The following is a 16,090-nucleotide window of genomic DNA, read 5'->3' as shown; positions in this document are numbered from 1 at the left end:
CTGGCAAGGCCATGTAGAAGTCAATGGAAGCAGTCCCTTTTCACTTGGAAAACCTTTCTTTGCTTCATGATTTTAAAGGATTTCAGGTTTTTCTACGCTTTTATTTGTATGAAAACTCTTGTGAAAACGAGGATTTTAAGGTTTTCATATTCTTAATCTTTTCTTGTTTTTATTTGTTTGTGCTTCTTATATTAGGTTGTTCTGATAACTTACACTGCACTTTGTGTTTTTTTCCCCTAAGGGCATGGGCACACGTAGAGGATTGTCTGCTTTCTTTTGTCTGTGTTTTGTACATAGACACAGGAAAGTGGATCTACTTTCATGAGCTCACTCCTGTCGCTCCAGCAACAGGCCCGGCATTGGCATACTTTTGCATTTCCATGCCAATCTGCTCAGCCTGAGTACAAAACACAGGTGGAGGAAACAGATATTATGCTACATATGCCCTTGCCTAAAAAAGAGTTGTGGCTCAGAAATAGAAAGTTTGACTGGAATGGATTCACAGGGGGATGCCTAACATACTGGCAAACCCCATTAAATCCACCTTTCCTCCACATTGCAACAAAACAGCAGTTCTGCTTAAAAATAGATAGGGCATCAGAGCTCTTGTCATGACCTCTAACCTTGTGTCCTTTACTAGAAGCTTCCTGATGAAGTCTTTAGCAAGTTCACTTGTGTGGCTGAAAAATTCCTCATCAAACTCATAGTTGACAGCAGTAATGTTGGACAGTGTCTCTTGTTTGTTTTCTCCCAGGAATGGAGATGCCCCACTAAGCCTGAAAATAGTTAAGGGAGGCATCAAGTTACAAAGCACTGACATTAGATTTCACAATTCCCCCATAAGTGTGAATGAGCAATCGGAACATACTGTAATCATAATGTATACTGACGAAACATAACAAATCCAATGACAAACATACATGGTTTCAGCATTTTTATTTAAAAAAGGTACATTTTTAAACTTTGAGGGGTCACTATTTTTATAATGCATGCACCTCTCAGCACAATCTTTCTGAAATAAAAATAATTGCAATAATCCTGTCACCTTATTTAGCAATTCAGGCTGGGCCTCCCAACCAGCACATTGTGCCCTGCTATGGGAAAAGCCTCACAGGTTTGGGAATTGAATAGCTATACAATATTGATGTTTCTGCACGACTACTGAATAATATATTAAATCAAAACCCAAAATTAAAATAACACTGGTCAAACAGATTCACTCCTAAGGTATAATACTTACAGTATGTAGGTGATTACTCCAATGCTCCTGTAACAGAGAGATCAGTAAGTGCTTTGTTTATAAACTGCCTTGACTGACAGAGGGCCACTTTGAGAGATAGCTAATCCCTCCCCCACTCCCAATTGGCTCTCCACAGTTACATGAAAAGAGAAAACTTACCACATATCTGCAGCCAAGCCCAGTGGCTCATAATTGACTATTTCAGGAGCTGCAGTGGAAACCGTACATAGTTAGACAATGTCAGTAATATGTAATTCACCTATACTTTGTACATTCAAAACGAGTGACTTGCAATTCACTACTTCAGATGTTTACTGTTTATAGTATAGAGTCCAATACTGAAAAGAAACAAATTACACCTTTTACTGAAAATGTTTATTACCAATTTGGTCTCGTGAGCATGACTATATTTATCTTATTGCAAACTGAGTTGTCCATCAAGTTTAACCTTTCACTGTAGCACTCAAAAGAAAAATGTCAAAGAAAACCCCTATAGCTTTTGCCAATGGAGCCTTTGGAGCACAATCATCAGAGGTGAAGTCTTGATGCCAGTTTAAAGAGTCCCCCAGTATTTGTTTGTTATATCGCCTAAAATACTTGTATGCTGCCTGTAACCATGTTACCTTTATGTTAATGGTACATGTAGCTGTAAGTGTTTTGAGCACAGAAATATTATTATTTTTTATTATTATTATTATTAACATGTATTTATATAGTGCCAACATATTTTGCAGCGCTGTAAAGTAAATGGGGTTATACAACTAAGTCTAAAGGTGCAGGAGTGAGCAAGATCAGAACGAAGTGGCCTTGGGCTGCAGGTTGGGTTGCCACCTTTTCTAGAAAAAAATACCGGCCTTCCTATATATTTATCTTTTTTCCCTATAAATAACATTGAGATTAGCCATCATTGCCACCTGGTCGGTAAAATACCGACCAGGTGGCAACCCTAGCTGCAGGTAGGAATAAAATAGCTTTTTGTTCCTCTTAATGTATATCATCAGAACAACACATACATCCTTCTGCTGTTGGGTAAGGTCCAACATCTGGTGAACGTGGTGGAGTCAATGGGCATTTCGATGCAGAGGTTTTTTTTCTTGTGTCAAATGCATTGGAGTCAATAGGCTGTTTTTTTATCTGGATTTTTCTTTTGCAGAATGCATTGGAGTCAATTAGCGGGTTTTGTCTTTTTTTCTTAAAAATTATAATGCACTGTGAAATTCTAGCACAGATTCATGAAATTTTTGCCACTTGCAAAAACATAAATTTTACTGTGAATCTATATCAGCTGATAAAACAAACGCTCTTCCCTAGTCTAAACTTTATGCAACTGGCTGAACTGTTATTCACTGTTCCTCATAAATTGTTATACTGTATACTGGACTTTACTTCTTCTGCAGAAAATTCACAGTGTGTCTTAAAATCGATCTATTTTTCCTGCATTATAATTTCTTATCTATTATGCCAATTCAAGATGGTTACAGTATATGCTTTATATTTTTAAATAATTGGTACAAGTATGGGATCCCTTATTCAGAAACTTGTTATCCAGAAAGATCTGAATTGTGCGAAGACCAACTCCATTTTAAGCAAAAATTTCTCTTTTTTTTTTTTTTTTACAAATGATTTCTTTTTTCTCTGTAAAAATAAAACAGTACATTGTACTTGATGATAGTTAAGCTACATGGACCCACATTGGTGGCAAAACAATTCTGTTTATTTAATGATTAAATAATTTTGTATCAGGTTTAGGGTATGGTGATCCAAATTATGGAAAGATCAATTTTCTGGAAAACCCCAGGTCCCAAGCATTCCAGATAAAAGATCCTATAACTGTAATAATAATAATGGTACAGCCATTTCTCCGTGTTTTAGCACTATTTTAGTGACTATTACAACATGTACATTATATTTATATCACAGTAAAATACAGGATAACTACAGTAAAAAAATATGTACTTCAAGACCATAATATTTGCAGCTCAAAACAACACAGACATATTATATGGGATAAATCATAGGGCTCAGACTCAGCTAGGGTGTTACTTGGCTGCCAACTCCTTGTTACCTAGGGAAAGTCACTGAATATCCAGTGCACTAAACACGGCAGCAATCTTAACGATAGTTTGGAAGAAAGATTCACCCTTCCACAGTAAACGATATATGTGGAGACTATGGGGTAAATTCACTAAGCCGCGAAGCGCCGAACGCTAGCATTAATTCGCTAGCGTATGGCATTTTTGTTACTGCGCAAATTCACTAACGAACGCTGGCGTAGTTTCGCTAGTGTTACTTTGCACCCTTACGCCAGGCGAATTTTCGCTAGCGACGTAACTACGCAAATTCACTAACTTGCGCAGTGTACTGAACGCTACCTTTTACGCTAGACTTCCTTCGCCACCTCAGACCTGGCGAAGTTCAATAGAATAGATAGGGCGAAACTACGCCTGGCGAAGTGCGGTGAAGTGCGGCGAAGTTGCGCCTGGCGCAACTTCGAATCTTAGTGAATTTGCCCCTACGTGGGACATTCACTAAGATTCGTAGTTGCGCCTGGTGTAACTTCGCCGCACTTCGCCAGGCGTAGTTTCGCCAGCGCTTCGCAAATTCACTAAAATCCGAAGTTGCGCTCAGGGGTAGCATAAGGTTGCGAAGTTGCGCTAGCGTTGATTCGCTAAGCGGAGCGAAGTTACGCTAGCGATGGTTAATTTGCATATGGCGCCAAATTCAAATTTCAATGGAGGAATATGTAGCAGCACTACAAATGCCTGGGAAACCTTCAAAACATCAAATAAAATTTTTATTTTGCCCTACACATGTGCCCACTGTATAGTTAAGTTGCCATGAGTTAGGAAATGTAGGGGGGAAGGAGCCCCAAAAATGTTTTCGATCTTTTTCAGCCTATCACCCATAATATAGAAAAAATGCCAGCGTTTTTTGGGACTTAGAAAATTTTTTCTAAAATCTAGCGTAAAAGGTAGCATTCAGAACAATGCGCGCGTTAGTGAATTTGTGTAGTTATGTCCGTTGCGCAAATATACCAGGCGTAAGGGTGCGGAGTTACACTAGCGAAGTTACGCCAGCATCCGTTAGTGAATTTGCGAAGTAACGAAAATGGCCTACGCTAGTGAATTGACGCTAGCGTTAGGCGCTTTGACGCATAGTGAATTTGCCCATCTGTTCGTATGTTTGTCATGTAGGCTGCAAGATCTCAAATATATTAAACAATGACTGTGTCCCTTTGTTTACTTTCACAAAAGGCATGTGCAGCAAACAATCATTTAATTATTATTATCTGACTGCACAATCTACTGTTGGGACGATTCTGTCGGTTGCTTGCACCCCATGTACTGATAATTAGATGAGTTTATCAGATCGTGCTAAAATCAGTTGTTTTACACAATGAAATCTATCCATATATGGCCACCTAACCTTTAGTCTGAAAGCTCTATGGAGCAAGGAGTCATTGTGGCTGAAAAACACGGTGTATAGCAATAGTTAATATTCGTGTACCAAAGATGATGATAATTGTAAAGCCTAAATGAAAACTAATACTCACCTACAAACTCAGGAGTCCCGAAAATATTCTTGAATTCCACCCCATCCTCTATTGTATGTGCCAGACCAAAATCTATCAGTTTGATATGTGGCATAGCGATTGTTTTATCTAAAAGCATGATGTTTTCTGGCTGAAAATGTTAAAATAAACATTAGTAACTAAGTACATTACTTTTACATTTCTTTTAAAAAAATAATATGCTCTTTTTGGAAGGTCACTGTGAGAAACAATGAAAGTGGCAATAATGAAGTTGCTGGTGGTATGCCCAACTTATTGCTAAATCACTCAAAGTTGTCTCCGGAGGAAACTTTGGGGTGATTTAGCGATATGTCGGTCATACCGCCAGCGATTTCAATTATTGGCAATGGAAAGGCATTTACGGGAGATTTGTTGCCTGCAGCCGCGCGCATAAAAAATCATGAGCAACAAATCTTCCTATGTACTACTACCATTCAACAAGTAGCACTGAGTTACTCAATCACAAATGCTGTTTTGGTTTTGGAAAACTTTACTTTAGCCTTATTTGCTAAACAATTTATTTTTACATAGTACCTGCCCTTTAATCTCACCTTTAAGTCAAAGTGTGCAATTTTGCGGGCGTGTAGGTAATTAACTCCTTCTAGTATCTGTTTGATGAATCTGGTAGCTTCTTCCTCACTAAGTGATTCCTTCTGAGCCAGAAAATCAAAGAGCTCTCCACCAGAAACACTAAAAAGAGAAAAGATAAAACCTTTTCAGTGTGAAGTGGTTGGCTATAATTTATACAATTTATAAACAGAAATGTTATCACCTGGCTAGCTTATGGCTTTGCATTTTTTTATAACATTAATGAGACTGGATTGACTGAAATGGGGTAGGGCCCACCGGGCAAGGAATCTCTGGAAAACTCCTGCTGGAAAAAGTGAGGTTTTGAATTGCTGAACAGTCTGTTTTTATACTGGGCAATACTGGGGCACATATATACTGTATTATAATATAATATGTAATGATGTCATGGCAAAGGAGTTGTGCAGTACACTACTAAAGTGGTAAGCTGAAGATTATATTATGTAGGTTTATGGTGACAAGGACAGTTGTAGTGACAAGATGTGGCCATAAAAACATAGTAGTAACCTTGTAACTTACCTTTTAGAGTTGGACTATGAAGATAAGTCTAAAATAGCCTTGAAACAAGGGTATCAAAGCATTCATAAGCATAAGGAGCACGGTATAGTCTGTATATGTGCTGCTCATGAAAGAGGGGGTACCCCCTCAGCTACACCACTGGTTGTGTTGCCACTTGGTCAGTAAAAATGCTGCTTGACAGTGACATAACTAGAGGGGGGCGGGCCCTGGCGCGGGACGCGCTGCCGGGCCCCCCTCCGTACACCCGGAACCGCCCGGGAATCGTGGCGCGTGAGCTGCTGGGGGGGCCCTGAGGGGGTGCGGGCCCTTGCCCAATCGCACCCCCTGCTACCCTGGTAGTTATGCCACTGCTGCTTGATGCCAATGAAATTAAAAAGGTAGCAACCCTAGCCACTGGATTTAGCCATAGGTTCAGCACAAACACATATGTATAGGCCCCCAATGCTGCCCCCCCAAAACTAACATTCAAATGTCTAGCATGCATAGTTGAAGCCAAACCCAGATCAGCCTAACTTAACCGGGCATGCTTCTGTCGCAATCTCCAACAGAAGAGAACCCAAAATGACAGATCACCCAATGGATATTATTTTTAATTATTATATTTATACCTTTATTAATAAAAAAGTTATCTTTATTGATTTTGACTTAAAGGGGTTGTAAACCTTTAAGCTAACTTTTATTATGTAACAGAATGGTGAGTTCTAAACTTTTCAATTGCCATTGATTATTTATTTTTTATCGTTTTTTTTTAATTATTTGCCTTTTTCATCTGACTTTTTCCAGCTTTCATATGGGAGTCACCGACCCTATCTAAAAAACAAATACTCTGTAAGGCTACACATTTAGTGTTATTGCTACTTTTTATTACTCTATTTAGGCGCTCTCCTATTCATTTTCCAGTCTCTTATTCAAATCAATACATGGTTGCTAGGATAATTCAGAGCCTAGCAACCAGATTGTTGAAATTGCAAACTAGAGAGCTGCTGAATAAAAAGCGAAATAACTCAAAAACCACAAATAACAAAAAAATCAGAACTAATTGCAAAGGCTATACTAACATTCTAAGCATTAAATGTTTTCGGGACACCTTACATTTTTCGGTTGTTGTACTAGGTATCAGGCTTGTGCATGTACCGAACACGGGGTACCCCCTCCCTCTTTACCCTTTTTATACATATATATATATATGTATATATATATATATCTTAGGCTGAGGGCCCACTTTCCAACCTATTATACCTCCTCTCCTCACTCTCTTTAATCTTCGAGTCTGTTTTCTCTACATTTTTTGGTTGTTGTACTAGGTATCAGGCCTGTGCATGTACCGAACACGGGGTACCCCTCCCCCCGGCCTTGGTTTATATATATATATATATATATATATCATAGCAGGGACCGAAACGTTGGATATTGATGCAACAGAAATAAATGAGAATTTTTTATATATGGGAGTGCTTGTTCTCTTAAATATATATATATGGATGTACAGACGGGTCCGTGACATCAGTGGGCGTGTCAGTGACGTCAGTGGGCGGACATGTGACATCAGTGGGTGGGGCTATGACGTCAGTGGGTGGACCCATGACGTCAGTGGGCGGGCTATGAAGCAGCGATCAGTAATTGGCCGATCGCCGTGTCAATCAAGGGAATCCCGCCCGGTTTTCCTTATTTGTAAAACCAGGCAGCAAGTATAGACCCAGGCAGCCCCTCAAAATACCGGGCTGTCCGGGTCACAAACGGACAGGTGGCAACCCTAATTGCAATTGTCCTAGAATGCTCATTAGAGTATTGATCTAATAAACTGCACTTGAATTGTGTAAATGAGTCCTAAAGCTGTTACATTAAAGTGAAACTGACCTATTCCATGATCTTTAAATAACGTGGCAGAATCACTGTAAGTACATTTAAACACTTGGCATTATCAAAACCAAGAGGCTGATCCAAATATATTCTAATTTAACAAGTGTAAAATAAAAAAGGTTTATTTTATCTATTATAAACAGTGTACTGAAATCTAGAGGAAGTTAATGGCATGCAATATCCTGCTGGTGAACCACATATAAGACTACTACTCTAACTTTGGTCTTAAACTTCACACACAAGCCCATGTCCTGTTCACATGCTGAGAGAAAATGTAATATCTTTCTCTTCAGAAAAATGTAGAACTATTTTGGACAGATTGTGATATATTACTACTATTCAACAGATTTGTGAGAATCAATTTATATCCTCGTCTTGTTTTTCATTTTATCATAAACATTTACTGCTTATGAAGATATGGTATAGTATAAAGAAATACCATTAGTGGTGCAAGGTTTTGCTCAGAATATTTTCCTTTACTAGAACATGTATTCTCATTATGGATGCTTAAAGGACATTAAAATGTAATTAAAGAAGGGCAGAAATGTTGTTTTGGGGCTTTTTTTATTAGCCAAAGGCAACCACAGGCCTTTAGTGGTGAAAGTGTGTGCCTCCAAAGATTCCCCCAGTAGCTCCCCCCATATTCTTTTCTGCTGATTCAATGCACATGCTCTGTGCTGCTGTCAGTTGCTGAGTTTAGAGACCAACGCACGACATACTGAATATATAAAATATAAATGTCAAAATATAAGGCTGTGGCTGGTTAGTAAATAATTACTGGTACATGGCAGAAACCAGCAAAATTAAAACCATTTTTAGAATGTTAGAATTGTTTATCAGCCCTGTAACATCAGCTTATTTAACAGGCAAACTTTCAGCTTTTCAAAGCACACAGATCATCTAAGATTGGAAACTCCTGTGACAACTTTGAAGGCCTGGATCATTACTACTAAAGAGATACTGAACCTTTAAACTGATCAATGAGTTCAATATATAACACAATACATAACATGTAGATCCTAATGGGACAATATCACTAAAAGTAGACCTCACATTAGAAAAGTATGGGCACTCCTGCTTTACATGAATGACTTTTTCGGTCCAAGCCCACTTGAAGGTCCAATCTTTAGCCAGAATCCCCCTTAAAGGTCTAAAGTCATAGTTTCAAGAATGTCTTGATGGTTTGCAAATGTGTAGAACATATTTGCATTTGCATATGTGCATGTGTCAGACAGCAACAAAGATATTCTATGCATAGATAGAAATATTTTAAAGGAGGAACTTTTGAAACAATAGCATTACTTAACAATTTATGCAGAAACCATTGCTGAATCAAGCATTTTATGCCAATGTACTCAAAAATCTAAGACCTTAAGTTTTGAACTCACAGCTCCAGGACGAGGACCACATCAGTCTTGTTCTCATAAACATCCTGCAAAGTGATAATGTTTGGGTGCTTGATATCTTTCAGGATGTCTACTTCTCGTTCAATCTCTTCCCGAATCACCCCTCTGCGGCTGGCAGGGCTCTGGCGTTTCTTGATGAACTTGGCTGCATATTCTACTTCTGTTTTCCTCTCTCTGCATCTTTTTACTATGGCAAACTGTCCACTAGGTAAATTGCAAAGTTGTAGGCAAGAGTAAGTACAGAAACTGATATGCAGAGACACATACATAGTAATGGTGAACTGTGTATGTAATGCATGGCTAGACAATATACAGTGTTGGCATGTGTTTAGGAAAGCACTCTACCTACTAACCATTTTCACCAGCATTTCTGACTTTGTCTGTTAAAAAATTGGATGTACAGTAGTTCAAAAAGTGAAACTTACCATACCTATATATCAAAAAGAAGGAAACCAAACAAAAATAGGAACAAATTCAAATTGCTCCCTCTGTGTGGATACCTCTGCAAAAAATTGCCAAAGAAAAAACAAAGCCACAATAAGGGGCCCATTTACTTAGCTTGAGTGAAGGAATAGAGGAAAAAAACTTTGAATTTCGAATGTTTTTTTTGGCTACTTCGACCATTGAATGGGCTACTTCGACCTTTGACTTGGAATCGAACGATTCAGACTAAAAATCGTTCGACTATTCGACCATTCGATAGTCGAAGTACTGTCTCTTTAAGAAAAAACTTTGACCCCCTAGTTCGCCACCTAAAAGCTACCAAAGTCAATGTTAGCCTATGGGGAAGGTCCCCATAGGCTTTGGTAGCTTTTTTTTGTTGAAGAAAAATCGTTTGATCGATGGATTAAAATCGAAGGATTTAAAAATCATTCGATCGAACGAATAGCGCTAAATCCTTTGACTTCGATATTCAAAGTCGAAGGATTTAACTTTGACAGTCGAATATCGAGCGTTAATTAACCCTCGATATTCAACTCTATGTAAATCTGCCCTTATATGTCTCTCATTCTCAAATCAGCAATCTAATGAGAAGCCCATTATATATACACAAATGACTTACCTTCCCCAGCTACAGCCTGCTAGGCATTTAGATAAGGAACAGCTCATAATACAGAGCATTCCACTGCTGATTTGCTCAGACTGGAACTGGAAGTAGTATGTGACTTTACTTTAAAATTTAGATTTTGTACTGTTTAAAACAACTGGTAAAAATTATGTTCAGGGCAAGCTCTAAAGTTGGCCATAGACGCAAAGATCTGATCGTACGAATCGAGGATTCGTATGATTTTCGGACCGTGTGTGGAGAGTCGTTTGGTCGATCGGACAGGTTAAAAGATTTCTGTCGGCTGCGGGTAAAATCTCTGCATGTATTGCCGATCGTATGATTTTCAGTGGGAGACTGTCACCAGCTATTGTTGGACATAACTTTCGTACGATTGCTGTCAGGGGCAGAACATCGGCTGATCTATTCTTTTCTACTTTATATGACCTGAATGGTTAGTGGCAGGTCCGGAGATGGGAAAGTCTACGATCGTACGATGATTCATATGATCCGATCTTTGCGTCTACGGCCAGCTTAAGTTTCTTACAAATCCTCAGTAGAATATGTGAATTTATTTTAATGAATGATTTTGATTGCATTTTCCATAATATGACAAATGTAAATTAACAAACTGTTCAGTTTTACATTGATATAATTATCATAATCCTTACATAAACACCAAATTATAACTACAGAAAGAAAACAGTACTATCTTTAAAAGAGTGGTTCACCTTTAAGTTAACTTTTAGTATGTTATAGAATTGCCTGTTTTAAGCAACCTTTCACTTGGTCTTCATTATTTATTTGTTACAGATTTTGAATAAGTTGCCTTTTTCTTCAATATCTTTCCAGCTTTCAAATAGAGACCACTGACTCCATTTAAAAAACAAATACTCTGCAAGGCTACAAATTTATAGTTTTTTCTACTTTTTATTACTCATCTTTCTACTCAGGCCTCTCCTAATCATATTCCAGTCTCTCATTCAAATCAATGCGTGGTTAATAGAGTAATTTGGACCCTAGCAACCAGATTGTTGAAATTACAAACTGGAAAGCTGCTGAATAAAAAGCTAAATAACTCAAAAAACACAAACAATAAAAAATTAAAACCTATTGCAAATTGTCTCAGAATATCACTCTCTACATCATACTAAAAGTTAATTCAAAGGTGATCAACCCCTTTAAGCATTGTAAATAGTTCCATCCTGGGGAGCCACAGCTCATAAAAAGACTTCACATTCATATTGATTGCTACCAGTATCTTTTCATACTGAAAATTTTGTATCACTGATACTACTGCTTTTTGATATGTTGGTGACTTTCCATTTTTTGGGCTATAGCAGCTCTGGCTGCTGTCAATAGATGTATGAGCTTTGTTTGGTAATGTATCTAAATTCAAGTTCAAAAGTGCTAATGATGGATCCAGCAGTACCCACTGGCCAGATAACATTGAGATTAAGTGGAATATTTATTTCTCGCCAACACACAGGGGATGATGATACATAAAACTTACATAATATTTTCTAGTAATTTCAAAGTGGTTTACACATTTTGAGAATTTCTCTGCCTTTTGCCACTGTACAGTCGTATACGTTACCTAGGTCTCTCTCCCATTTTAACATTTGTGTACTTTTCTGAAATTTGCTAGGATTGATTAACAAATAATACAATTTAGATAACATTTTTGGAGTCCCTGGTGTAGCCCAACATGCCAAATCATACTTAGACGGCAGTGTGCACTTATCTACATGATAGCTCTTAAAATAATGCATAATTCATACATATTTATATTGTTCATTCTTAGAGAGATTTATATGCACATTGTAATTGACAGAAGGACTTCAGTCCCCCTTCATAAAACATCCAGTTCACTTTTAGCAGACCTCTTTGGTGCCAAGTGGATAAATCAATATCGGGTATGTATAGTGCTTGGCCTGTGAAATATGTATTCATCCTCATTTTTTTATTTCTTCCTTCAGTTTATTTGCCAAAGGTGGAAAATTTATTTAAAATGTATATTTCGTAATTCTAGCCAGCTTCACACCCAAACACCCCAGAGACAACTCTCACCAATCATATTTTTATTGACCCTTCATATTTTTGTATATGCAATGCTGTGAAGCCTATTGGCGGGATTTGTGTCTTAGATGCATTTACTTTATAAAGTAAAACCATACCGAAATTCTTCAATATTCTTTGTAATATCAGAAGTCCCTTATCAGGATTAGTTAAGGATATTAAAACATCATCTGCAAAGAGACTTATTTTATGTTCTTACACGTTGATTCTAATGCCTCTTATCTCCGAATTTAGTCTAATTTTCTGAGCTATACTACTACTAACTATTACATCAATAAGTGAATTTATCTAAACCAGGTTCATCTTTGTGTCCAGTGTCGCCCCAACCGTTGGTGCCCATGAAGCGATAGTGCGCATACACCGCTGAAGAGCTAATGCGCATGCGTGGACTCACTTGCAGACAAAATCAGCTGCTGTAGCTTCTAAGCACGACGGTCCGAAATAGGGGAAGGCATTTACCTCTTCTGCCTACCCCTAGTTCCGGCCCTGATTGGGTCCTTCTCATTATATATAAGCTGACAAAATCCTTTGTCCCAGATTTCATTAGGGGTCCTCAAACACTGCATTTGAAATTGAGGCTAAGGGTGATGGAATATCAGCATGAAGAGCAGCTGCAGAAACGTTAGTGTGAAATTGGCAGAATGACCAACTGCATAAGATTTTGAATATTTTCCTTAAACATTTATTTTCCTAAACAGCTGTGCTCAAGTTTTTTTTTTATCATAAAGGCTTATCACAAACAGGAGCTTTGGGATTGTTTCTCCTCTCCACTCTGTGCTGTAACTTTAGGGGAACTTGTAACAAGATGCAATACAGTGGTGTGAAAAACTATTTGCCCCCTTCCTGATTTCTTATTCTTTTGCATGTTTGTCACACTTAAATGTTTCTGCTCATCAAAAACCGTTAACTATTAGTCAAAGATAACATAATTGAACACAAAATGCAGTTTTTAAATGAAGGTTTACGTTATTAAGGGAGAAAAAAAACTCCAAATCTACATGGGCCTGTGTGAAAAAGTGATTGCCCCCCTTGTTAAAAAATAACTTAACTGTGGTTTATCACACCTGAGTTCAATTTCAAAGGTTATAAAGCCATTTCTAAAGCTTTGGGACTCCAGCGAACCACAGTGAGAGCCATTATCCACAAATGGCAAAAACATGGAACAGTGGTGAACCTTCCCAGGAGTGGCCGGCCGACCAAAATTACCCCAAGAGCGCAGAGACAACTTATCCGAGAGGCCACAAAAGACCCCAGGACAACATCTAAAGAACTGCAGGCCTCACTTGCCTCAATTAAGGTCAGTGTTCACGACTCCACCATAAGAAAGAGACTGGGCAAAAACGGCCTGCATGGCAGATTTCCAAGGCGCAAACCACTTTTAAGCAAAAAGAACATTAAGGCTCGTCTCAATTTTGCTAAAAAACATCTCAATGATTGCCAAGACTTTTGGGAAAATACCTTGTGGACCGACGAGACAAAAGTTGAACTTTTTGGAAGGTGCGCGTCCCGTTACATCTGGCGTAAAAGTAACACAGCATTTCAGAAAAAGAACTTCATACCAACAGTAAAATATGGTGGTGGTAGTGTGATGGTCTGGGGTTGTTTTGCTGCTTCAGGACCTGGAAGACTTGCTGTGATAGATGGAACCATGAATTCTACTGTCTACCAAAAAATCCTGAAGGAGAATGTCCGGCCATCTGTTCGTCAACTCAAGCTGAAGCGATCTTGGGTTCTGCAGCAGGACAATGACCCAAAACACACCAGCAAATCCACCTCTGAATGGCTGAAGAAAAACAAAATGAAGACTTTGGAGTGGCCTAGTCAAAGTCCTGACCTGAATCCTATTGAGATGTTGTGGCATGACCTAAAAAAAGGCGGTTCATGCTAGAAAACCTTCAAATAAAGCTGAATTACAACAATTCTGCAAAGATGAGTGGGCCAAAATTCCTCCAGAGCGCTGTAAAAGACTCGTTGCAAGTTATCGCAAACGCTTGATTGCAGTTATTGCTGCTAAGGGTGGCCCACCCAGTTATTAGGTTCAGGGGGCAATTGCTTTTTCACACAGGTTTGGATTTCTTTTCTCCCTAAATAATAAAAACCCTCATTTAAAAACTGCATTTTGTTTTTACTTTTGTTATCTTTGACTAATAGTTAAATGTGTTTGATGATCAGAAACATTTTGTGTGACAAACATGCAAAAGAACAAGAAATCAGGAAGGGGGCAAATAGTTTTTCACACCACTGTATGTGTCCAGAAAATGAAAAAATAATGACAACAGGGAACTTGCTTGACATCTCCCACACTGAGCTATAAATGTAGAGAAGATGAGGCAATATGCCTTTCTCTGGCTCACTGATTTACTGTAAAAAAGCTGGCCCATTTAAAAAATTATCCAAAATCCAGACTAAGATCAATCTCTCACAAGTAGGGCTACGCTATTGAGTCAAACCTTATGATTTCACTGACCTTACATCTTAGATGCCTAACAGGCACCTGTGAAACAAATTGGAAAGACGCCCTATCTGAAGTATATTTAGTGAGTGACAATGAGAGTCTTGGTGAAGCAACTGAACTTAGAGTAACTATAATCGGAAAGATATTTGTGTCTGTGAGTTGCCTGGTTCTTATGTTTCATTCTGTCAGCTGTGTCTGGAGTTTTAAAAGAGAACTAAAGTTTAACTAAAGAAGTAGGCTAGAAATGCATTATGTTTTGGGTTTCTGTACCAACCCATTGCAACCACAGCCATTTAGCTGTAGAGATCTGTGTCTCTGAAGATGCCCCAGTAGCTCCCCATCTTCTTTTCTGCTGATTCACTGCACATGCTCTGTGCTGCTGTCACTTACTGAGCTTAGGGACCAAGTCAAAATATACAGTACAGAATATAAATGTCACAATATAAGGCTGATTACTTAATACAGATAATTACTATATGACAGCTCAGAAACCAGTCCAAGTTCCAAAACCCACCAGCACACCCTGGCCTCTCAGGTACAAGCTGGCCTGGTGCAGAGTTGAAAGGGATCGTCAACCCTTAATGAAATACGTTTAGCAAGAAGAAAACCGGCACTCAGAGCTCAATGCATGTGGGCAAAGCCCTGCGTGTTTATTGCAACGTTACGTTTCGGGGGCGTGCCCCTTCGTCAGACGAAACGTAACGTTGCAATAAACACGCAGGGCTTTGCCCGCATGCATTGAGCTCTGAGTGCCGGTTTTCTTCTAGCTCAGAAACCAGTACAACTAGCTTCAAAACGTAATAATCAGCCTTGTAGCATCAGCTTATATTACAGGCCAAGATCATTTTCTGCGACAATTTGCTATGACTCCTAAGCTCAGCTTCTCAACAGCTGCTCAAAGCATACTGAATGTGTGAGTGTCGCAGACACTTTCCAAAATGGTGACCCCCTGTGGCAATTTTGAAGTTCTGGATCCTTCTGTTGAAGCTGAAACTTTACGCTGGTGCGATAAGTTCAGTAAATAAAATATGGCATTTTTAGCCATTCATTTTTAGAGTTTAGTTCTCCTTTGATGGTTTTGTGTGGACTGGAGTCTTATAGACTCCATGACATGGTTCCTCATAAGTTGATTCACTCAGCTTGTTCTTGTTACTTTAGCACAATGATTTTTTGTTCACTGTTTGCAAAAGAATATAAAGACATTCCGATGTTATGTTTAGGGATGCACCGAATCCTGGATTCGGCTAGGATTCTGCCTTTTTCAGCAGCATTCGGCCTAATCCTTCTGCCAGGCTGAATGGAAACCAAATCCTAATTTGCATATGCA

At 38.6% G+C, this 16,090-nt stretch overlaps 1 protein-coding gene across 3 annotated transcripts in view; it reads right to left on the bottom strand.

Moving 5' to 3' along the window:
• Positions 1-16,090, bottom strand: part of LOC108711286 (death-associated protein kinase 2) — a 54,506-nt gene that overhangs the window by 18,603 nt on the left and 19,813 nt on the right. For 2 of the 3 annotated variants that reach the window (XM_018252876.2, XM_018252875.2), the window contains exons 3-8: positions 9,167-9,388; positions 5,363-5,501; positions 4,794-4,923; positions 1,400-1,448; positions 1,241-1,267; positions 624-776 (exon numbers count right to left, since the gene is read on the bottom strand). In XM_018252876.2, the coding sequence (XP_018108365.1) occupies positions 624-776; positions 1,241-1,267; positions 1,400-1,448; positions 4,794-4,923; positions 5,363-5,501; positions 9,167-9,388 (720 nt within the window). The remainder of the gene's footprint in view (positions 1-623; positions 777-1,240; positions 1,268-1,399; positions 1,449-4,793; positions 4,924-5,362; positions 5,502-9,166; positions 9,389-16,090) is intronic. The other variant, XM_041586655.1, reaches the window with a different exon arrangement.

This window comes from Xenopus laevis, chromosome 3L, assembly GCF_017654675.1.
Source record: "Xenopus laevis strain J_2021 chromosome 3L, Xenopus_laevis_v10.1, whole genome shotgun sequence".
NCBI classification, from domain to species: domain Eukaryota; kingdom Metazoa; phylum Chordata; class Amphibia; order Anura; family Pipidae; genus Xenopus; species Xenopus laevis.
Note: the sequence above shows the minus strand (reverse complement) of the source record. Positions and strands in the feature narration are given on the sequence as shown.